This window comes from Rattus rattus, chromosome 3 (assembly GCF_011064425.1).
Source record: "Rattus rattus isolate New Zealand chromosome 3, Rrattus_CSIRO_v1, whole genome shotgun sequence".
Lineage (NCBI taxonomy): Eukaryota > Metazoa > Chordata > Mammalia > Rodentia > Muridae > Rattus > Rattus rattus.
Window position 1 is genome coordinate 90,018,366 of NC_046156.1, and position 25,330 is coordinate 90,043,695.

General features: G+C 39.1%; 1 protein-coding gene across 1 annotated transcript in view; it reads right to left on the bottom strand.

Moving 5' to 3' along the window:
- Lekr1 (leucine, glutamate and lysine rich 1) overlaps positions 1-25,330 on the bottom strand; it is a 162,831-nt gene that overhangs the window by 124,187 nt on the left and 13,314 nt on the right. The window contains exon 3 of the mRNA XM_032898288.1: positions 23,565-23,779. Within this exon, the coding sequence (XP_032754179.1) occupies positions 23,565-23,779 (215 nt within the window). The remainder of the gene's footprint in view (positions 1-23,564; positions 23,780-25,330) is intronic.

A 25,330-nucleotide genomic window follows, 5' to 3' on the forward strand; every position in this document is an offset into this window, starting at 1 on the left:
TCAAAGAATAATTCAACAAAATATTTACATTGGCCAAACTCTAAGGAAAACACTCAGCTATAGATTATGAAACCGTGTAATGATGTTCAGACAGAGAGCTCCTGCAGTCAGCCAAGAAGCCATCTTACTCTGCCAGGTTTCCTGCCATCGAGATTTAACTGAACATTATCTAACTCAGACCCTGCGGCAATGTTTCATGCCTACTGCCAATGCCATTATGAAAGGCAATGACTGCTTCTAGATCAAACAATAGCATCATAATCTCAAATGAGGTGGATACTGAGGAATTTTCTGAAAAGTTGCTCGTGAATAGCCAGTTAGCAATATCAGTACCCTCACTGTCTGTGATAGATAGAACCCAGAGGTGGGCTGCTATGAAACTTAACCTGGGTCACACTACATGAAGTCTTATGAAGAGTCACAAACTGGTCCTTGTACGTGTTTTACTTGATTTACAGAGTAGATTTATTTTTTAATAACCACCAAGATTTAAACATTAAGATATTTTGCAAAAAGATCCAGATTCTCTAAGATAGGTGCCTATAAAAAATGCTTGTAAAACCCATTAATGGGCATAAGTGGGGACTGCAGAGATGGCTCAGTGGTTAAGAGCAGTAGCTGCTCTTCTAGAGGACCCGTCAATTCCCAGCACCGACATGGTCACTCACAACAACTGCCTATAACTCAAGGGAAGCGAATGCCCTCTGGTACTGTATTCATATGATGTATATAAGGCAAAACACCTATACACACAATTTAAAAAATAGATCTTAAAAGAATGCACAATTGATATTCATTAATTACAAAAAATAAAATGTGATCAGAAGAAAATTTACTATTACAAAAAAAGTCTAGATTCTCTATCTTTAAAACTCAAGTAATTTAGATGGCTTAGAAGGTAAAGAACCTGCCACCTGAGAGTGTAAGCCTGATAAACCGAGTCGAGTCTCTGGAAACCATGTGAAGCTGAAGAGAGAGAGCCAACTCCACAGAGCTGTCCTCTGTCTTCTACACATGCACCATGACCACAATGATCACATTAAATTCAAGTCTTTAAAAACAAACTTGACAAACATGAGTCCTCCCAACCATCTTAATGTCACGAAGCAGCTGCCTTATTCAAGGCCCACACATGATCCCATGTGATAGTTTACCACCACACCTAGCTCTAGAATTTGGCCAGATTTTACATGTTTTAGTAATTCATACAAAGACCAGTTAAAATATTTTTTCTGTGAAAGTTAAGAAAGTAAGCCTGCCTATCATTCATTTGATAATTTCTTTAAGATAAATTAATTCTATTTTATTTTGCATATTAAAATATATAGGAAGACAAATAAAAAGTCAGAGGAGAATGGTTAAAATCATAGAAAAAAATCAATTTATCCCAACAGTTATAAAGATACAAATGGGGGTTGGGGATTTAGCTCAGTGGTAGAGCGCTTGCCTAGCAAGCGCAAGGCCCTGGGTTCGGTCCCCAGCTCCGAAAAAAAGAAAAAAGAAAAAAAAATAAAGATACAAATGTTTGAATGCAGGAGAAAACTGACTGTCCTAAATGCAGTCATTTCTCATCTGGGATTAGTTGAAGTCTACCCTACTGACAGCACCTCCCATCTCACAGCTGACAAGAGGCCTTCATTGCTTCCTTCCCCTTAACACAAGAGAAGCAGACATAACAGCAGCCCCAGATGCTGCCTTAGCTGTGTGGAAAGCTCATACAAAGGCTTTACTGATGTTCTTTCGCTAAAGCCTGCTGAGGAATCTCAGCTCCAGCTCGGTTTCCTTTTTGCCTCTGTAAGAGGGTTCTCCTCAGCTTTGACATTAAAGAATGCTTTATTAACATTTTAACCTTCTCTTAGTGTTGCCCAGCTGGCCAGAAATGGCTTCTAAACTCAGTAAAACTGGAATAGTGGGCTGCTTTTCTGTAGTGTTTCCATAACTTTTACTATTAATATTTGCCTTAATCTGTCTGGGGGGCTATAACAAAATACTATGGACTGGGTAACTTATGAGCAACAGAAATTGCTTACAGCTTTGAGGTTGGGAAGTCCAAGATGAAGGTGTCAGCAGCATTACTGTCTAGTGGAAACCTGCTTCTTCTGGTCCATATCAGGCCTTGTTCTCACTTGGGAGAAAAAGAGCTCTCTGGGTGATTAGAGACCATTACTAATCCATTAAGGAGCACAGCCTTCGTGCCCTATAGGCCCTACTAATACTTCCAGTTTTGAGGAAGGCATACACATGGAATATTTTTCAAACAAAATATAACCAGAGAACACTTTTCTCAAATGACATTCTTGGGGATCTTTTTGGAAACATGTTGAAATAAATGCTTTTTTCCATTATTAATTTTCTAAGAATTCCATGTAACTGATTTTTCCTTAAAATGTTAATCCCATCTAGGTAGTATAAAGGAGGAGAGAAGGTGAACGCATCCCTAGTATTCCTAAGAAGAGCAGACATGACTCTTACTGAGTCCTGCAGAGCTTTTTATCTGTGTACATAAGCTATCAACTCCGGTGGGGACTTCAGCCCATGATGGAGTCTGCTCCATCAAAGACTTCCTTTTCCTACAGTTTCAGGAGAAAGTCGTAGGCACAGCCTTCAAACCTTCTTGATCTCCAGCCCCTGATCCTTCACATCTACCTTTAAGTGCACTCCTGGCCCACTTGTTGGATGTGGAAAAAGAGAAAGCCAATGTATCCCAACTTGGAAGATTTGGGGAATGTTTACTCTCCCTAGACCAACTGACATACCTATAACCTAAAACTCTGTTGATACTGTCTTGTTGACATCTCATGTTATTGTTTTTCTCATAAGAAATTAGTAATACCAAGTCAGAAGAAATATCATGTGCTAAGGAGCAGGGTTTCCTCACACCCTTAATCATAACATTGTCAACTTCACAGAGTCTGAGTCATCTGATCTTCAGATAGCAGCCAAAAAGCCCAAGTGGTGCACTTCAAGAGCCATTACTATAGACTCCCACCCAGAAAGGTCTCGTCAGTTTAAAGACAGAGACTATGTCATTACTTTTTTATATTTCTACATTCAAGAATATCAAAGTGAAAGCTCCTTTGACAGCCCAAGGTATAATTAGAATTCCAGAGCCTCTCAAGGATAGAGTCCCCTACATATCCAGGCCTTACAGAGCTCCATTATTCCACAAAGAGCTCTATTGAGAAATACAAGTCAGTTAAGAAATGTTGCTTGGAAGTTTCTGGATAGTCTCTTCATTTCAAACAGGAAGTTATCAGTAATAGATCTGACTATAAAGGTACACTAAATCCTATGCCTAATTTTTTCTTCTCAATCTCGAGAGCATTTTGCACCTGCCCACTCATCAATGAACTTCAGTACAGAAGAGCAGCTGGTGACTGGCGAGGACTAACATCCAGTGCAAACAGTCGTTTGAGTAGAGGACTCAGTCAAGGACACAAAGCGATAAAGAGAGATCAGAGTCAGAGGGAAGGAAAAGGCCACATAACAAGTGAGCAACTCCAGAGCAGCAGTGACTGAAGTGTGGGGGTTCACTGCCTCAGGACAGTGACAAAAAGGTAGTGAAAATAAGGCTATGTTTGTCAGATATGACTTGCATTGCTTCCTCAGTGCCTTGAGACTCCAGGGTGACTAAAGAAGGAATCAGGTCTTCATTTCAGAAGGATCTTTCTACAAGAAATAAACTTCCACTTATACTATAAGCCCAAGAATATTTGTATCATGTCATTATCTCTCATTTATTAATTCATTCCCTAGTGATTCATCTTCTTAAAAATCTCTTGGCATGGCAATGTAGTTCAGTGGTAGAATTCTTGTCTAGCACACATAAAGCTCTTGGTTTCATTCCTGAAACTATAAGAAAGAAAACTATAACACTGGACTTCACATATGTTCTCACTGACAAAAACCTACTTTCTACCCTCCATATGACATAGCTGCTTATAGACCCGTCTTCAGCCCCCCTCCTTCCACTCCTCTCTCCTGCTTGCTAAAACCAATCTTGAGTTCAGTGGTCCTTGTCCATTTGAGAATACCAATTCATTCCTTTTAAAATGTATTCATTCATTTATTCATTCATTCATCCATCCATCCATCCATTCAGATCATCGTAAATGTACTCAGGCCTTGTGCATGGGAGAGGAAGAATAGTTGTATCCACTCCTCAAGGGAAGGGAGAAGACTGTAGTTATGTGAACTACAGACTAATATTGGAAAGACTAGAGCTTTTATCTTGGTACCTGTCCTCAGGCAACAGATGTGTATAATTCCAGCCCCCTCAAGAAGTTATATAGTTGTTGATTTTTTTATAGTTGTTATTTTTAAAAAGAACAAAAATAAACCACTAAGCAATGCCCCAGTTGAGTTTTGGGAGGTGTCAAGAATTCCTCACTGGTGTAACTGTTTTATTTTATTTTATTTTATTTTATTTTATTTTATTTACTTAATGTCTGAGTGTTCTGTGTGCATACATGGTGCATGCCAGAAGAGGGCATCAGATCCCATTACAGATGGTTGTGAGCCACCATGTGGTTGCTGGGAATTGAACTCAGGACCTCTGGAAGAGCAGCCAGTGCTTTTTAACTGCTCAGCCATCTCTCCAGCCTGTTTTCTTAGAATGATGGCCAGGATTCTCAGGAATGATACCTGCCAATACCTAAACAATCCTTCACAAATCTTCCTTAAAAGCTCTTTAAGTCTCTTCTTGTCCAGATTAAAACAAGTAATAATAAATCCTCAAATTTTTCTAATCTGAGAAACTAGATAGCACTGGGCCTATACTACAGTATTTATTTATTTATTGACTATGGAATCATGTAGCCCCAAAGACAAACATAAATACTTTTTTCTTGCCCTTAAGTAATCCTGGGCTATTATCTTCCAAAATCACAATCTTGTTGAAATATCATCGAATACACAAACACAAAAGGATGCTCAACTACTTTGCCACGAATCCTTTGGTCTGATGTGTTATATAGAAACACGGCTTTGGAAGACTGTCTGCATCCAAGCTTGCTGCTCTTTTCTCTTCTACCTTCTGACAAGGAAAGCAGACAGATTGGACCATTCTCAACCAGCAGTACAGAAAGACATTAGAACTGGCTGATAAATACAAGGCTACTTCACAATGTGTCTGACTGAAAAGCACTGGTGGTGAATTACAGACAACAGAACCAAAGCCACACTGAATCTGTGTGCATGGTTTATGACAGATATATCAAAACCATTTCTGTTTATCCACTTCAGAAAAATAATTAAATTATGTTAGAAATAGCTAAAAGGCTAAAACAAGATTTAGGGGCTTATTAAAGCAAATCCTTGAAGTATTAAATCACATAGTACTTTGTTGTCTGAACTTTATGAATTGTATGGACTTGAACTGCATCTGATTTATATAATATCCTATCAGTCTGTCAAATTCTGATGTTGATGGATTTGGGGAAGCAACAGAGCTGAAAGGTTATACGATGCTGAAGGAGTCAATTGAGCTGCGACTTTTCAAACATCATTGCCTTTACTTTGGCATTTAAATAAGTTAGTTCGCGTACGCTTGGTATGCTTGCTATACTTCTTTGCGGGTACAGAAGTGACTAGAAATGACTACTTTTCTTTCCTTTCTGTCCTTTCACTTTATTTGAGGAAAGGTCTCATGTGCCCAGACTGAGCTTACTGCAGATGAGGATGACATGGAACTGTTTAAACTTCCTATTCCACTGCCCGATGTCAGGATAACCGCTGTGTGCTTCTGTGCTGCTGTGACTGTTTTCCCGGGAACACAAGACTCTCACCTGAGCATCAGGCTACTCCCTAGCCCAGTGGTACCCAATTCTACCTTAACTGCATGTGGCCTTGGGAGGGGCTAGAAGTGTATAAGACAGGGAAGACTAGGGGAGGAGTCTTCACTCTGCTGCTATGGGGAAGCCCTCATCACTGCAGGTAACGGCTTCTCAGGTGCAGCTTGCTGCAGGGAGGGCACCTGCACCCAAAGCCACCTCATCCATGGGTAAGGAAGCCAAATAGGGGGGGGGGAGAGAGAGGAGAGAGAGAGAGAGAGAGAGAGAGAGAGAGAGAGAGAGAGAGAGAGCGCCAATGTTTCCCTAGAGTGAACTTGGCAGTGTCAAGCCTCAGTTTTTGTTGTGATCATAGATGAAGTAGACATTGCTCACTTCTCGCCCTCAGAAGAAATGTTAGTGACAGACATCCACTTTCTCTAGCACTAGGTAACAACACCAGAGCTTTGTGCATGCTGGCACTCTATCAACTGGGCTATAATCCCAGCTTTTACAAACAAAATATTTCAAATCAATTCTCTACAACTAAAAAGACATTTATAACAATATTCAATAACAAAAATAAACTGCTGAACATTTCTAAATGCCAGGCACTGTGCTTAATAACGTATGTGAACTGCCATATTTAAACACTGCAATATTTCTACTATCAGCTACAGATAATATTTCTGACGGATGCAGGAGGAGACAGAAAGGTAAGTTAGAAAGCTACCATAACAAGGCTTCCCAGTCAGCGAATGACTAAATGTGATCTGAGTGCTTCCAGGGTATCTTTATCCAGCTCCTACTGTGTGGTTGGGCTGCACTCTGCTCTCATTTTGAGCCTTGGGTTATGGCCCTGCATAGCATTGGATAGCCTGTACTTTAGTTTCTGACATGATTAAATTAATGCCAGTGGGAAGTGACAGACACTCAGGAGGAAGGAGCATTGTCATGGCAAAAAGCAAGTGAGCGGCTGGATGGAGCTAAACACCATTCATGTTATGGGCATAATGCAAAGTTAAACCAGTTCCCAAAAGATGGTTTCAAGGGGTTCACAGAGGGCAAGGCCTCTGTGGTGATTCTCTGAAATATCTCTTTGCAGGGGCACAGGGTGCTTTCAAAATGCACCCCAGTGGGTTTGTCCTCAGCCTCTCTCCCCAGCCCCAGACCCAAGTGCTTGACAGACCACTAACAGCTTCCACAGAGGATCACTCTCAGGCCTCTGCTTCCAAGCTGATTTCAGAGCTGAGAAGGAGAAAGGAAGCAGGAGGTATGGGGTGTCTGCTGCTGGGTTTCAGGGCAAGCTGAAAAGGCTAGCTTTTGTTCCTTTTGCTTCACTACAACAAAGAAAATACAAATGTAATTTTATGAGACAAAACAGGGTTTTAAGGATAATCCTTGCTACAAATTTTACAATCTTCCTAGCTGTAGCCCTCACTGCCACGGAGCCTGATGAGGCCAATATTATAATTAGGTGCCACAGAAAGTAAGTCTTTGTTTGTTTGTTTGTTTGTTTGTTTGTTTTTTCAAGACAGGGTTTCTCTGTGTACTCCTATAGTACTAGCTGTCCTCAATCTGTAGACCAGGCTGGCCTTTAAATCACAAAGATCCCCCTGCCTCTGCCTCCCACGTGCTTGGACTAAAGGCATAGATCACTACCTCTCACCAGAAAGTGGCTGTTTTTTTTAAAAGTAATTTAATTTTTTGTGTGTTTGAGTGTTTTGCCTGCATGTTTATATGTACAACATGTGCTTGACTGGAGCCCATGGAGGTCAGAAGAAGGGATCAGATCTTCTGGAAGTGGAATAGCAAACAGTTGTAAGCTGCCATGTAGTTTTTGGGAAACTAACCAGGATTCTGTGGAAGAGCAGAGAGTGCTCTTAAATACAGAGCATCTCTCTACCCCCTGCTCTTTTCCTTTTTAAGCAATGTCTTCTGGTGTAACCTAGGCACACTTGAGATTGTAATGCAGGTCAGGCTAGGCTGGAACTCTCGAAGATCCACCTGGCTCTGCCTCCCAAGTGATGGCATCAAAGGCATGTGCCACCACCCTGGGCCAAGTGACTGCTTTCTAATTCAGCAACAGTTTGAGATTTGATTCAATAGCCAATTTTCATTCGTTTGAAATTTAAAGAAAATGTAAAGTTTAAAAGAAGACAGGTAATAGACAGTTTTGAAGGATTCTTATTTAAGTGTATATGTGTATGCCTCTGGGAATTTGTACTCATCAGCACCCTGGGAGGACAGAGAGCATTAGGTCCCCTGGAACTGAGTTACAGTCGGTTGTGAGCCCTTAGTGGTTGTGGTGGTTTGAATGAGAATGCCATCTACAGGCTCATATATTTCAGTCCCCAGGTGAGGAACTGTTTGGAAGGATTTGGAAGTATGGTCTTGTTGGAGGTGAGTATGTCCTTGTTGGAGAAGATGTGTTTCTGGAAGTGGGTTTTAAGATTTTAAAATCCCACACCACGCCATCTGTCTCTCTGTTGGTCTGTCTGTCTGTCTGTCTCTGTCTTTGTCTATCTGTCTGTCTCTGTCTCTGTCTCTGTCTCTCTCTGTCTCTGTGTCTCTGTCTCTCTTTCTCTCTCTCTCTCTCTTCAAATACTAACACAAGCACTTGTTTTACAATGATGCTACAAAGACCTGAGACTACTGCAGGAAGAATAATGTAGGTAAATAGTCCATGAAAATGCTGTTTTAACAGATAACTTAAAAAAAATAGAGATGGTCTAAATGCAAGAGGCCAGGGAAAGAGAAAAACATTAGCAGCAGACACAGCATGTCTAGTTAGCTCTCTTCCAGCCAGCAACCCTCCACCCTCACTGGCTAGTTCTTACCAGACACTTTCAGTATATGCATTTCTATTTCTCCATCTGTGCTTCTTCAAAACTTAACACAGAAGAAGGCTACTAACTTCACTTAATAAAATTATTTATTTTGTAAAAGCAAACTTACTAAGAAAAGGTAAAGGAAACCTAAATGGCAGACATGCATGTGGCTCAGTAAGGGAATAGCATGCATTTAACATTAGTTCCTGTAGTGAATGCTCTAGAAAAGGCTGAACATGCAGCTGAAGTGAATTTCATTGATAAAACTGGCCTTACACTATTAGTATTCCAATTACACATTTTAAAAAAGAAATGCTCACCAACTGCTGTTTTGGCCTTGTCCTACCTGTGTCCAAACTTCCCCTACCCCTGGTCCTCTTTCAACACCTCTTCCACAATTGAGTTCATTCATATAGTTTCATTAAATATGGCAAAGAACTATAAAAACTGAAACCACAAATTAAACAGAACCCTAAACTGAGAAAAGAGACACTCTTCCCATTCCATGATGCTCCCTATGGGAGGATGTGTGCCTTTTTCTTTGAGACATGATCTCACCACATTGCCCTGGCTGGCCTCAGGATCACAGAGATCTGCCAGCCTCTACTACACAAGGGCTGGACTCAAAGGCATGCACCATAATACCCAGCATTGTATCATGAGTTTAAGCAAACACTAATAACAGAGTATGGATAACACGACTTCCTTGAGTTGTTCAAAGGTTTATACATCATCTGGAACAAATTAGAAAAATGACTAATCATTTTCAAACGAGTTAACTTACATTTCTTTGAAATTTTGTTCGAATAGCAGAGGCAAGCACAGAAAAATTACACTAGTACCAGGATCTTAGCACAATCCATGTACCATAGTTTAAAAGCTTTCATGTTTTAACTGGTAAAAATGACTCTGAATTAGATCAACTGTGGAACTAAAGCTTATCTTATATGGGTTATGTTTGTTCACTACTAAATACAAGGGACTTTTATCAATATATTCTTTAAAATATATTAATCATTCAAATATTTTTCAGTGGAGGATTAAGAATTCAAAGCACCATCCTGATGGTTACACAAACACCTAAAAATGTTGGCAATAAAAAAAAATGTTGGCAGTGTTTATGAATGTATTTCTAAATATAAGTCATATTGCATAAAAGAAAAAACTAGTATACTAATATAATGTATTAAAATCTTTCCTTATGTTTTAAACACAGGGTAAAAAGAAATGTATATGTCTGTCAAAAAATGTTAAAACTAAAAAAGGAAAAACAAAAAGAAAAAAAAAATCCAGGCACAAAAATCCAGGAAATCCATGAAACTGTGAAAAGACCAAACTTACAAATGATTGGGATAGAGGAAAGAGAAGAAACCAAGTCAAAAGCACAGAAAATATTTTTAAAAATCATTGAAGAAAAATTCCCCAGTCTAAAAGAGGGATGTGCCTATCAAATTACAAGATGCATAAAGATCTTCAAAAAGAATAGCACAAAAAAAGATATTCCCCACAATACATAATAATCAAAACACTAAACGTATAGAACAAAGATAGAATATTAAAAGCCACAGGAGAAAAAGACCAAGTAACATAAAGGCAGACTCACTAGAACAGCAGCTCTCAACATCTGGATCACAACCCCACAAAAACCACCAGAAAACACAAATATCCCTAACAGTAGCAAAAATACACCTATGAAGTAGGAATAAAAATAATTATACAGTTAGAGGTTGCCATGACATGAGAAACTGTATTAAGGGGTCACAGCATCAGGAAGGTTGAGAATCAGTACATTAGAATGATACCTGACTTTTTTTTTTTTTTTGGTTCTTTTTTTCAGAGCTGGGGACCGAACCCAGGGCCTTGCGCTTCCTAGGCAAGCGCTCTACCACTGAGCTAAATCCCCAACCCCGATACCTGACTTTTTTTTTTTTTTTTTTTTTATTAACTTGAATATTTTCGTATATACATTTCGAGTGTTATTCCTTTTCCCGGTTTCCGGGCAAACATCCCCTTCCCCTCCCCTTCCTTATGGGTGTTCCCCTCCCCACCCTCCCCCCATTGCCGCCCCCCCCCACAGTCTAGTTCACTGGGATTCAGTCTTAGCAGGACCCAGGGCTTCCCTTCCACTGGTGCTCTTACTAGGATATTCATTGCTACCTATGAGGTCAGAGTCCAGGGTCAGTCCATGATACCTGACTTTTTAATGGAGGTTTTGAAAGGCAAAAACACCTGGACAGACTCTATAAACATAGATACCAGGCCAGACTACTAGACCCAGGAAAACTATCAATCACACTCAACAGAGAAAGAAAAACATTCTACAATAAACCAAATTTAAACAATTTCTATCTACTAAAGCAGTGTTACAGAAGTCATTAAAAGAAGGCTTCAGTCTGAAGCTGTTAACCGCACACACAAGAAGACACAATGAAAAAATAATCCATACCATCAAATCAAATCAAATCAAATCAAAAGGAGGAAAGCCTACTCCATAAGAGCAAAGTAACAAACACCAATAAGTACTGAGTGTTTATAACTCTTCTATTAGTGGTCTCAATAAGGAGACACAGACTAATAGGCTGAATTAGAAGGTAGGATCCACCTTTCTAGTTCATCCAAGAAACATACCTCAACATCAGGGATAGGAATCATCTCATATTAACACACAAAAATCAACAGCTTTCCTACAAACGACAGACTAAGAAATTAAAGAAACAACATCTTTCAAAATAGCCTCAAAAAATAAAATACCTTGGAATAACTCTACCCAAGAAAGTAAAAGGCTTGTAATAAAAACTTCAATACCTCACACTGAATAAAAAACGTGAAGGTATCAGAAGATGAAAAGATCTCCTGTTTCCGTGGGTTGGTAGGACTAATACTGTGAATATAGCCATCCTACCAAAAATAATGTACAAATTCAACAGTCCTCATTCAAAATTCTAACATAATTCTTCCCAGAAATTGAAAGAACAAGTTTCAGCTTCATATGGACATACACACCCACAACACACACACACACACACACACACACACACACACACACACACACACACTCCACATCCAAACAAAACAAGACAGCTAAACAGTCCTGAATAAACAAAAGAATTGCTGGACACATCGCTGTCCTTGATCTCAAGTTGCATTACAGAGCCACAGTAGTAAAAACAGCATAGTATTCCCCAAAAAACCCCAAACATGTACAATGCAATCAGATTGAAGACCCAGACATACCTGAATTTTGACAAGAAAGCCATATATACACATTGGAAAAAAGAAAACATTTTCAAAAATGGTCCTGGTCAAATTGGATGACTGAATTAAAAGAATCCAAATATATCCATACTAAACACTCTGTTCAAAACTCAACTGTAAATGCATCAAAGAACTCAACATAAAACCAGACCTGATAAAAGAGAAATCAGGGAATGGCTTTGAATTTACTGGCACAGGAAAAGACTTTCTGACAGACCAACATTAGCACAGGTACTAATATAAACCATTCATACAAGAGACCTCATGAAACTGAGAAGCCTCTGTATGGCAGACACCATCATTCAAAGTGGCAGTCTACAAAAAAAAAAAAATTTACCAATTATACATCCAACAGAGGTTTAGTATTTGAACTATGTCAAGAACTAAAACCAAACAAACAAAAAACATGGAACATCAAGAAAACAAATAACCCAGTTAAAGTGAATTAGATTACATAGAGTTTTCAAAAGATGAAACACAATGGCTAAGAAACATTAAAGATGTGTTCAAGATCTTTGCCATCAAAGAAATAAAAACAACAGCTACTTTGAAATTTCACCTTACCCCAGTCAGTATGGACACGATCAGTAAAACAAGGAGCAGCTCGTGCTGGTGAGGCTGTGGCGTGAGGGGACAATCGTCCATTGCTGGTGAGACGTGTACAGCCACACAGAAAGTCAGGGTGGCTGTTTCTCAGGAAGCTGGGAATTCCTCTACCTCAGGATCAAGCTATAGCACTCTATGCAGAGGACTTTTCATCCAGCCACAGAAAGACGTGTTCATCCACGTTCACTGTGGCTCTATTCATAATAGCCAGAAACAAGTGACAACTTGGATTTCCATGAACCACTAAATGGATAGTGAGAATGTGGAACACTTACACAATCAAATATTACTCAGCTACTAAAATATAATGAAATTTGCAGGTAAATGGATGAAGCTAGAAAAAAAGTCACAGTGAGTAAGACAACCCAGTCCCTAAAAGACAAATAGTGCACGTTGTGCTGCCTATTCCAGATGTTATTAGACACAGAAAAATGGAGCTGGTGTCTGTCTAAAAGCTCACCTCTACTGACTAGCGTTCATGGCACTAGAAGCTACTCTACACACTCCCAGAAGCAAAAGCAGCTACCAGTATCTCCTATCCTAACCTTGCAGCCTACAAGAGTGGCTTGCCTGAAAGTCTAACTGATGCAACAGTGCACAAGTGTTACGGGAGTAACTAAGCACCTTTCAATTGGATTTAACCCACTCTGTGAGACAGAATCCATACCTGACTCCACTAAAGTGCCAAGAACCTGCGACTAGAGAGGTCATGGGCCTGGAGGAAAACATTATACATTCATTCTGCTAACGGAACATAGAAATGAAATGACTAACATACTGCTGTACCCATAGCTCACTGCCTTGTTCAACCCTCATCGCAGAAGCTTCTTCTTACATGTAGTAAATAGAAATTAGCACACAGACCCACAACTGGATCATGTACAGAAAGAGGCTTTGAGGCACTCGGTCTTAAATGGGTAATCAAATCAAATCCCACCCTACTCATGTGTCTATAGGAGAGGAGTTTGAAAGACAGAGGTGACAGAGGACTCCAAGGGAATTGTCTTCCAGACACAACAGGACCGATGCACATATGAACTCTTGGAGAGTACGGCAGCACTCACAAGGCCTGCTCAGGTTCCGGTCTGATGGAGTGCTAGCACTGAGAGGAGAAAGAGGGCACAGGCTCCAGCCCTAACCCAGAAGCTATCTGCAATTGATAATCTGCTGGCAAAGGGAAACATGCGTTTTCTCCAGTGGAGTCTCTCTGGGTATATTAGCCACACTTCAGGGCAGGCCTTATACACAGGAGTAGTTGGCCAAGACAGAACATACTCAATGGTAATGTTTTAGACTTTTTGTCTCATTTTGCTTTGTTTAGGATTTTTTTTTTTGTCCTACTGGTCTTTTCCTTGCTTATTTTGATTTCCATTTCTGTGTTTTGTGGAGGGTTTGTGTGTATGTGCTTCTCATTTTTGTTTGTTTTAAAAGACAGAGCTGGGGGAAGAGGGATGGTAGAAGGGGGACAGGGGAATAACATTTGAAATGTAAATACATAAAATATCCAATAACAAAAGAAAGAACATAAAATAAAAAATAAAAAATCTTTTCAAAAAAAAAAAAAGACGACAGATAAACAGGACATACATACAGTTGGGTGGGTAAAGAGGTAGGATAGTATGTGGGGTAGTAACTGGGAAACTGTAAAACATGATCAAATTTTCACACATGAAATAAATAAATTATAGACAGAAAAAAAGAAAACCCACCTAAAAGAAAAATTCTCTATGAAAATAAATGTGAATTATATTAACTTTTATCTCATGTACAAGTCTTTTTTTAAAAAAATGCAAAGTCCTTAAGTTTTAAGGTTACCTATATAAGTATAAAACAAAAGTATATATTCATGATAAAGTGAAATTGCGTTTGCTGTTTTTGCTTTAAATATGCATTTCCCTTCTTCCTAACTTTTTGTCATATCTTACCAATGATTTATTCTAGTGAAGTATCAATAAATAATTTTCTATGTTTCCACTCTCTGTGCTTTTTTGATCCTTTCCAAAGTCAAACAGTCATTGTACAAGGTGGCCCCTTGCTGGCAGCAGGTAAAATACAAGCCTTCTCTTCAAAGGACAGACAATGACAAAACCGAGGAGCAGTCACAGACAGGTGACAAAGTGCATGCCAATTCATAGAAAAATGGAATATAAGTTCCAGGAAATTATTATGATTCAATCTTGAATTATAGTCAAGTGACATTTCCCAATGTCATTGGCATTCACCTGGATCCACAAAGCAGCAAAGCAAGAAACAGCTTTCACAAACACCTTAGACAGCTCTCTAAGCATTTACTGAATACAAATATGACAGGATGCCCTGTAAGTGAGGCTGCATGCTGAAAACAGAATCTGAAGAGCCGGGAGGCATGTTACAACCAGTGCAAATGATGTAATTCACGGCGGAGAGCCATCTGAAGGCATACATGCATTTAGTGTTAATAGAAAACACAGATGACAGCAAGAGACATATTGCTTCCATTTCTTCTTTCTTGACATACAACTTATTTAATGTACAGAATATAATACATAAGCTTGAGTACCTTCCAGGAGATGTATAAACATTTCTAAGTTATGCATAGTGGTAAAGTTGAAGTGAAATGCAGTAGGAAAATCTTGGCTTCATGATTCATGTGTGTTTTAATCACATAGCTATAATATGATACAAAACATGGGACAACTGGCAAATAATGTGCTAGGCCTTTTAGATAACACAAGGAAAGATAAATCCTCAGTTTCATTCTTTTTTCTTTAACGATTTATTTATTTACTATATATGAGTACACTGTAGCTGTCTTCAGACACACCAGAAGAGGGCATCGGATCCCATTACAGATGGTTGTGAGCCACCATGTGGTTGCTGGGAATTGAACTCAGGACCTCTGGAAGAGCAGTCAGTGCTCTTAACCACTGAGCCATCTCTCCAGACCTTCAGTTTCATTCTTAAAAATTCTGACAAATTATTTTAAAAAAGATTTAGCAAATACCGACTGCACTGATCAGTTTTTATCAACTTGACACAACCCATAGCATGCCTGGGAAGAAGAAAACTTAACTGAAAAAAGGGCTTCCATGAGTAGGCAAGTCTGTAGGGAGTTTTCTAGAGTGATGGTTGATGTGCGGGCCTACCCGCTGTGGGCGGTGCTCTCCCTAGGCAGACGGTCCTGAACAGTGTGAAAACAGACTGAGCAAGGGGGTAAGCAGCTTTCCTCCATGGCTTCTGCTTCAGCTCCCCACTCCAGGTTCCTGCCTTGAGTCCCTATCTTGGCTTCTTTCAATGGACTGTGATCCAGGATATGTAAGCTACATAAATTCTTTCCTCCCCAAATTGCTTTTGGTCATGTGTTTTATCACAATAGAAACTCCAACTAAAAACAGAAACAGAAACAGAAAGCCACTCAACTACTCAGCTGTTTTCAATTCTTAAGTGCTATAGGAGATCAAAAAGGACATCACTCTGTGTTGCAAAAACCAGACATAACATCATGTGGAAGATGGCTCTAGAACTGTATAAATAACCACCAGGAAAGAATGAAATGGGTAGTTTATTTTGGTTAGGGGGAAAAAACAAACAACAAAATGCTCTGTAAACACACTGAACAAGAATGGCCTCATATTAAGTAAAACTTATGCCAGAATTATATTGTTTATATATAGAAATTAGTTATTTTCTTAAAGCTAGGCCTATCAATACAATTTCAGGCTAAGCCTACTGCTCAAATCATTATTAGTAGAACCTCCATTTTCTCTCAAAACATTCCAAATTGAACTATAGAGGTCATTTCACTTATAGTAAGTGATCTCTGCAGAGAATCTCCTACTTAGTACGCGTTCATTTAAGAAAATCTGCACTAGGAAGGGATAGTTGCTAAGAGATATCCTTGATTCTTTTAAAAAGATACTTGGTTTTCTGAGTTATCAAGGATTTATCATGGGGCTGGAGAGATGGATCAGCTCTTGAGAGCACTTGCTATTCTTGAAGAAGACTGGGTTCAATTCCCAGCACCCTATCAGGCAGCTCACGCCACAGTAACTACTTCCAGGGGAATTTGGTGCCTTCCTCTCGCCTGTGAAGGCCATAGGCACATACATACATACATGAAGGCACTCATGAATACACATAAAATATAAACAAGTAACTTTCTCTCTTAAAAGGATATAGCACACATTGATTCAAATGTATAAATCTCTAAACTATGAGAATCCAAAGCCTACTCTCTTAAGGGATTTCATTTTTCAAATACAAAATTAACCTAGAGTTTATAGTCCTCCTTAATGAAAAAGCTTTTCATACTGCAGGTAATATCATCACAATAATCATCAATTCTTAGAGACAGCGGGCTCATGCTAATTCCAGTCTTGAGGAGGTAGAGGCAGGAGGATCACTGCAAGTTCAAGACCAGCCTGAACTAAACAGTAAGATCATGTCTCCAAAAGTAGAAAAGAGAGTGAATAAGCAAACATGTATCAGGCAGCTACCCTATAAAGGTCAATGCTCCAGTTGATAAAGTTGGGTCCCAGAAAGGAAGATACAAAAGCCTGTAATGTATGATCTCTTCTCCAACAGTTTACAGAACACTGTTTGTTGTGTATCTTCCCATTTCCCCTTCCATCTACTCACCTCTTAACCTACTTAACCATTAATCCAGAAATTACCAACCCATGATCACAAAATATTACATGCTAGATACAAAAAATATCTGTAGGTAATCAGTGTGAATATCTGAAAATAGTTTGTATATATAAAATAACTATATTATATTACTTATATTATGCCTTGAGGGTGAGGCATTTCAGGGCTAGTTGCAGGGAGATATGATGTTGTTAGAGGGTAAGGTTCTTTTATTAGAATGTCATTGTTAATATTACAATAACCGCACCATTGCAAGAAGGTGAATGTCCCTCATCTTGACCTGTGATGTAAGGAAAAGGACAGTGAGAATCTTTATGGAAATCCAACTGACTTTAACTTACATATCATTTCAGATCTTTTCAGAAAGCCACTGTTAATTTCAAAGGAAGATGTGAAGAATGCACAAGGAAGGTTCAGTTCTGCTGCCCACAAAAAGCAGATGATAGAGAATCCCACGGTAAGCCATTACATGCTTTCATACCTGTTCCTAAGTGAATCAATTGACTATCCTTTGAATATTACTAGATGTTAGGCATTATTCTAAATATAAATAATTAAACTGCTTTCTTAGAACTTACATTGCAACCAGAAATGCAAACACCAAACAAGTATATCCAAAGACCACCATAAAGGGACAACAAAAGAAGTCACAGCAAACACCAGGATTGGCAAATGCCTTCTTGAGGATCTGTTACCTCAGCCAAGCCATGAAAAGGGGGAATAGTTGTGTTTCATCTAAAGAAAATATAAACGTGCAGCAGGTATAGCAGCAGAGTGCAATGACCAGGTGCATTTTACTTGAGCATCTAGAGTGCCAGTAAATTGGTTAGGACAGGGGCAACAAGTCATGGAAGCAGGCTTGTAGATGTCCAAACAGATCATGACTAGGAAGTAGATATACATTCAAGACATAAAAAAGGTGAAAACAGGAAATACCACTACTGGATAAGATGACAGCTTACAAGCTGTCTTTATGTGATCCAGCTTTGGTGGTTTATATTGATTGTTGTAACTGTCGCTTTTGTTTCCTCAGATGAAGTAATGAGAGCTGTTCCCAAGCTCTGCAAATACATGGCTTAGGCTGAGCCCAGAGCATTGCCTTCTCTGTTCTAACTACCCCTAGGCCTAGGCTTGGAAGCTTCTAGCCTCCATACCATCTAATCTTCCAACCAGACTAATTCAATTGGCTTTTCTTGGCTTCTGACTGAATTGTTCTGCTTGGTCTCATACTAACTTTGCCCATATTTTCTAAACTTTTGGCTCCTTCTAATTCTCTGGCTCATTCTCTCTTCACCTTGGTTTAGCTTGTTCTCTCTACAACCTGTCTCTGTAAAACTGTCCTAGTAAAACTGTCACACACACACACACACACACACACACACACACACACACACACACACACACACACACCCTGCTCTCCCTCTCTTTTTCTCTGTCTCTCTCTCTGCTCTTAAGTAGCTTCTCTTTCCTGTCTCATATGAGTATATCCTATCTCTGACACATTCTGTCAAATCTTTCCTGATTTGTCACTTTGTCTGCCCCTCAATTACACATTTTAAAAACAGCTGCTTCCTTATACAAATTTCATGTTAAGAATTAAAGGTGCGTACTAGTGGCAAGTCCGTATTCCAGCCAGACCATCCTGTAATCCAGGACATGTCTGCATTCCATCGGATCATATCTTTGGATGTGATCCCTTGCCAGAGCAGCCATGATGCTGGCTTAAAATTCCTCTACAGATTTTCCCTTGACAGGATCTAGAATCACCTTGGAGAAAAATATTTGGGTTAGGTTAGCTGAGGGGGGGGAAGACCCCCCTTCAGTGTGGGTAAAACTTCCACTGAGCTTGGGTCCTAGACTGCACACAAACGAGGAACATGAACATTCCTCTGCGTCCTGGCTGCAGGGAGAGTGCCCAGGATCTCCCACCATCACGGACTTTACCCTCAAACTGCAACCCCATAATAATCCCTTCTCCCTAGAGTTACTTGTATTTTTTTACCACAGCCACAGAAAAAGTAACTAAAACACCAACAAATGAAAAGTCAGGATGAAAAAGATCAGACTATTTCTGTGAGAGGAAAAGCTGAAAAGAATCAGGAACACAACGATGGCACAACAGCATGGGAAGATAAAAACAGGTGACAGAGAAAAGGTCCAAGTGAGGTCTACAAGTAATGCTTTTATACTTACTATGCTCAAAGAAATGCATATATCTAAGTGATTATTCTCAGAAAACTAGTACAGAGTACTTATAGTACACAGTACTTATTGCTATGACAATTTATATATTTATTTGTATATATTTGTGTATTACAAACTATATATATATATGTATGTGTATATGTGTATATATATATTTGGTCCCCAGCATACAAACATATATATATATATATGTGTGTGTGTGTGTGTGTGTGTGTGTGTGTGTGTGTGTGTGTGTGTATGTATATGTATATAGATGGTAAACACACAAAATTTAGGAAATCCTGAAATACACCAGATCAAAATGCTCTTTGTTAAAAATATGAGTATAGCTTCTTATTAAGAAACATGTTCTTCAAGAATACCCTTGGCAGGGAATAGGGAGGCAAAGATTAAAACAGAGACTGAAGGAACACCCATTTAGAGCCTGCCCCACATGTGGCCCATACATACACAGCCACCCAATTAGACAAGATGGATGAAGCAAAGAAGTGCAGGCCGACAAGAACCGTATGTAGATCTCTCCTGAGAGACACGGCCAGAATATGGCAAATACATAGGCGAATGCCAGCAGCAAACCACTGAACTGAGAACAGGACCCCCGTTGAAGGAATCAGAGAAAGGACTGGAAGAGCTTGAAGGGGCTCGAGACCCCATATGATCAACAATGCCAACCAGCCAGAGCTTCCAGGGACTAAGCCACTACCCAAAGACTATACATGGACTGACCCTGGGTTCTAACTGCATAGGTAGCAATGAATATCCTAGTAAGAGCACCAGTGGAAGGGGAAGCCCCTGGTCCTGCCAAGACTGAACGTGATTGTTGTGGGGAGGGCGGTAATGGGGGGAGGATGGGGAGGGGAACACTCATATAGAAGGGGAGGTGGGGGGGTTAGGGGGATGTTGGCCCGGAAACCGGGAAAGGGAATAACAATCGAAATGTAAATAAGAAATACTCAAGTTAATAAAGAAAAAAAAAAAGGTTGGGGATTTAGCTCAGAGGTAGAGCGCTTGCCTAGGAAGCGCAAGGCCCTGGGTTCGATCCCCAGCTACGAAAAAAAGAACCAAAAAAAATTTAAAAAAAAATAAAGAAAGAAAGAAAAAAAAAAGAAACATGTTCTTATTTACTGCACTAACAAATTAAAGCCAGGCATGGGAGGCAGAAGGAAGATCAGGAGTTCAAAGTCAAGCTTGGTTAACATAATGAAGCCAACATGGGCTAGAGGAGTCTTTGTAAACACGCAGTTCTAGTTTGCTTTCTCTGCCTGTGATGAAGACCATGACAAAAAGCAACTTGGGGAAGAAAAAGGTTTATTTCAGCTTACAGTTTATAATTTAGTCCATTACCAGGGAAGTCAGGGCAGGAACTCAGGCAGGAACCTGGAAGCAAGAACTAAAGCAGAGGCCATGAAGGCTCACTCATGCTTCCTGATTGCTCAGCCTGCTTTCTTATACAACTCAGGACCATCTGCTCTGGGGTGGCACTACCCACTGTGGGCTGGATTCTCCCTCATCAACCATCAGTAGAGAAACCGCCTAAGAGACTTGCCTAACAAGCCATTCTGATGGGGACATCGCAGTTTTAGTTCCCTCTTTTGTCTTTTCAAGTTGACTGACATACAAAACAAAACAAAACAAAAAAACCCTAACCAACATAGAAGAGATCACGTGATTACCCCAACATACAAAAGGAAGAGGAATAAATAATACTCATTAAAGTGCAATAATCATTCTTGATTTGAACCTTAAAAAAGGAAGGAACAGAAGTCTTTCTCATACAGATAAACAGAATCATTAAAAACCTAAAGTGCAGGAACACAGCAGACAAGTCCACCCTGGAGGAGAAGGAAGACACATGCACCTCCGAGTTTAGCACTTACCTGTACCAGAGGGAGAGGTAAGGAGGAAGAGCAATGAAATCAAAGCTCTCATTGGATATGATTTGATGGGGTTTTATGCATATTATATATCTTCAAGAAAACCAACTGAAAAATGTATAGCTAATAAAACTAAGCAAAGGAAATAGATATGTAATCAATGCATAAAAATTACTTGCATTCAGAAATATTAGAACACATCCTGAAGAAAAATATCTCATTTCCTCATAATGGTAATAATTACATACAAATGTGTAAATATAAATTTTTATTGACAAGGATTAAGCAAATGTATAAAAACTATAAAATTTTGTCGATAAGTTTTAAGAACAACTGAATAGAGGGGAAATAGAAAGATTTTTATAAAAATATCAAATCTGAAGATATGTAATTTCTCTAAGAAAGTAAATGCAGCCGCAGTCTAAATCTTAACATCAAATCTGATAACCGACTCTAGAATTCTACAAGATACTCTACACTAAAAAGGAGAAGACTTGTCCAGTAAAGCACCACAGTATCGCTATCCTAAAGACAACGCAGTTATCTGAATGACTGGGAGACAGTGAACCACCAGCACCCAACAAGGGTCCAAAGTAAACTAGAAATGTATCAGCTGCACTTCACATTAGGGGACAAAGGAGGACATATTTATTCAAAGATGTCAGGAGAACAAAGTAGACATTTGGAAAACAAGAAAAGACATAAGAGTAAAGATCTACCTCACATCATATATAATAATTCACTGCAAATAGACCAAATGGCTGACTCTAAAGCAATACTATAAAATAATACCACAGTTTTATAAAATAATACCACACAGTTTTATGAAATAATACCACACAGTTTTATAAAATAATACCACGTGGTTTAAATTGGGATTATTGCAATTTTCCCTCCAGTACCGGGTGTTTTACTTGTCAGATTTACACCTCCCTTTTTGATAACAAAAATCTAATTTCTCTTCGTGATCTCTCTTCCTTTGCTATAAAAGTCTTCATACAATTGATGACCAAGGCTCTTCCTTCTCAGGGTACTGAGGAGGGGATCAGGATAGACACAAAACTCAAAAGAAACTAACGAAACTCTTATGCGTGCTCAGACTTGAAGGGAATAGAATAAGAACGGAGAGTGGGGTGGGAAGAGATGTACTGCAAAAAAGACTTCAATAGGATCTGTCTCCCATGCCTTATAGAGTCAGAGGACTTGAAGTTCCCTTTATTCCAACAGGTTCCCATTGCATGTTCTTCCAATGAGCTCCTTTGTGCTGAGGCTGTAAAGCATGACACAGAACCTTGGCAGAATTTGACGCACTTTTGAAAACAAAAAACATACAACAAAAATTATAAGACAAGGCGAAAAGATCAGCAACCATGAGGAAACATTAACACATAAAACGTCTAAGAACAATACTACATTAGGAACGCCATAGACTGGGGATATAGTGAGTTGGTAGAGTGCTTGCCTAGCATACACAGAACCCAGTGCGATCCCCCAACACCACATAAACCTGCTGTGGGACACACGCCAGCACTGGGAAGTAGAGGCAGGAGATTAGAAGTTCAAGCTCAACCTTTGCTATGTGAGACCATGCCTCAAAACAATAAAACTCCTACAAACACATGACCCAGTGGAAAATTGGACACTTTATGTGTGCAGGTAATCAAAAAAAAAGGAAGAAATATATCCAATCTCCACATTTAAAAAACTCTCCATTAACAAAAATGAAATATAAACTAAATATCCAGGAGGAAACATTCTTTTTCATGTAGGAGACTAAAAGAAGGATGTTAATTTTTAAAAGGTATAAAAGATAGACTATTCTTAAATACTTAGTCAAACGTAATTAATGCTGTCTTCTCAAAGGACATTTTGGTTTAATAATCATCAAAAATGTAAACTGAAATTTACTTTTGTTATTTTTATTTCTGAGAATTTGTTCTAGGGAAAAATATATGTTTAAAGGAACATAAGTATAAATGGTACCTATAATAATAAATAGAAATAGTATTGATATGAAAAAGTGAAATGATTAAATAATGATACATCTGTAAAATAAAAATTAACAAAAACGCTGCCCCAGAAAAGAGCGAGGTGTGTGCATTAATGTTGGGTGAGCAACGATCCCAGTGCATGCGTTTAAGTGGCAAAATCACAGAATACACTATTTTATTGTTAAATACCTATCAAAAGATACTAAGCCACAAATATAGCAGAAATTTACTTATAATAAAGGTAAACAAAGGCACAGCAAAGGATAGAGAGAAATATATCGCTGTCCTGGAATTCTCGGTGCTTCTGCCCAGGCCCCTGACTGCTGGAATTACTGGCTACCACCACGCCACCCAAATCTACTGTTTGCTTTGAAACTAAGTAAGAGACAGGAAACATAGGCCGACCTTTCCTTCTTGGATTCGCTGTCAGTTTTATACTGTTCAAACTCCTGGCTAAGAGACTGCAGCTTTTCTTGAAGTCTCTTTTCTCGTTCTACACTTCCTTGATAAAATTTCAATTCTTCTTGCACCGCTTTCAGTTTTTCTTCCATAGCCTTAAATTCATGTAGAATTAGGTAGCTGACGCCACAGTATTTACAAACTGTTTCTTCAGGAGACATCTAGGAAACAGAACATGTGTTTATTGAAATCTGTGTTTTTAATTGTGAAAGATAAAGTCCAACCAAAGTTGTTATGCAACCATGCTGTGGAGACAAAGAAAATCCATCGTCTGCTATGCCGCTGGGATTGACATAAAGATGCTCTTGCACTGGGTAGGAAGTGCAAAACCAACACAAAATCTTAGGACGGGAAAAGAGTTTCTCAAAGAAATGATTTATCTGTGGTATAGCCAAGAAATAGTTGCTCTTGAAATAGCTTTCACAAAGTAAAACTAAAATGTTGAGAACACCCTTATGCCTTAGTTCTGAGTTCTATCTCTAGTATCACAGGAACCCATGGACGTCTCTAGTATCATAGGAACCCATGGGCGTCTGCTGTCAACTACACTGTGACCGGCTACATCAGCACTTCTCAACCTGCGGTCACGACACCCTTGAGGAGTCAAATGACCCTTTCACAGCAGTGGCATATCAGATATCCCACGTATCAGATATTTACATCACAATTCATAACAGTAGCAAAAGTACAGCTGTGAATAGCAATGAAAACACGTTTATGGTTGAGGGTCACCTCAGCAAGAGGAACTGCAGTAAAGGCCACAGCATTAGGAAGGCTGAGAGCCACTGCTCTAGACACCTCGGACTTTTTAATCTTATTTTACTCATTTATAAAATTATGGTACTGAACCAAATGAACCCTGTGCTCTTACTCAGTTTCTCTATATTATGACTTTTATAGAATTTAATATTCTGTCCAAACCTACAAAAGGAAAAGCGTTTTGAACTTTTACTCATTTTATAGGTTAAAAACTGAGAATCCTGCAGTTCCACGGCCAGCTAAAAGGTGAGAATGTTAAAACTGAACCCAAGTCTTTTTAAAAAGCAATGCTTACGTATTTATGTGCCATATTGTACTTTCCTACCATGAGTATATGGATTCTCATGTCCTTCAGACAAAGTGTGTGTGGCTCTGGTCAACATGAAGGCAGTGAAAAGCAAACCAGGAAAAAGACCCTTATTTGTCTTAAGAATAAATGGCCTATATTTGATTAGCTTTTCATAAAGGTTAAGAGAGCTCTAGGGCACCAAAGGAATTTGGAATTTGGTGACTGGTCCACCATGGCCTCCAACCCCCTATCCTTCTACCTATTGTCTCCAACACCAGGTTTGAAGGCTACACACCACATGTGGTCAAAGTGTTTCTTAAGACAGCCTTCCTTGATGTGGTAGAAAATGTCCCTGTAACTGTTATAGCACAAAGAGATAGACAGTGTCCGTGTAACTGATAAAGTACAAGGAGGTGGATGGTGCTCCTGTGACTATGTTATAGCATATCTACTTATCAACCCCTTTGCAGAAGTGTCACTGGGAACAAGTGAGTAACAAATGTTATAAAATAAGTATCTTACTTAAATGTTAGCAATTTCAAATCAAAGGCCCGAATACAATGTGCGAATAATTATGTCAATCCCCTGCCACTGATACTAAATGTATAGATTTATAAAAATAGGTTTCAAAGAAATCATTAAGATTTGGTTTAAGCTTTAGACA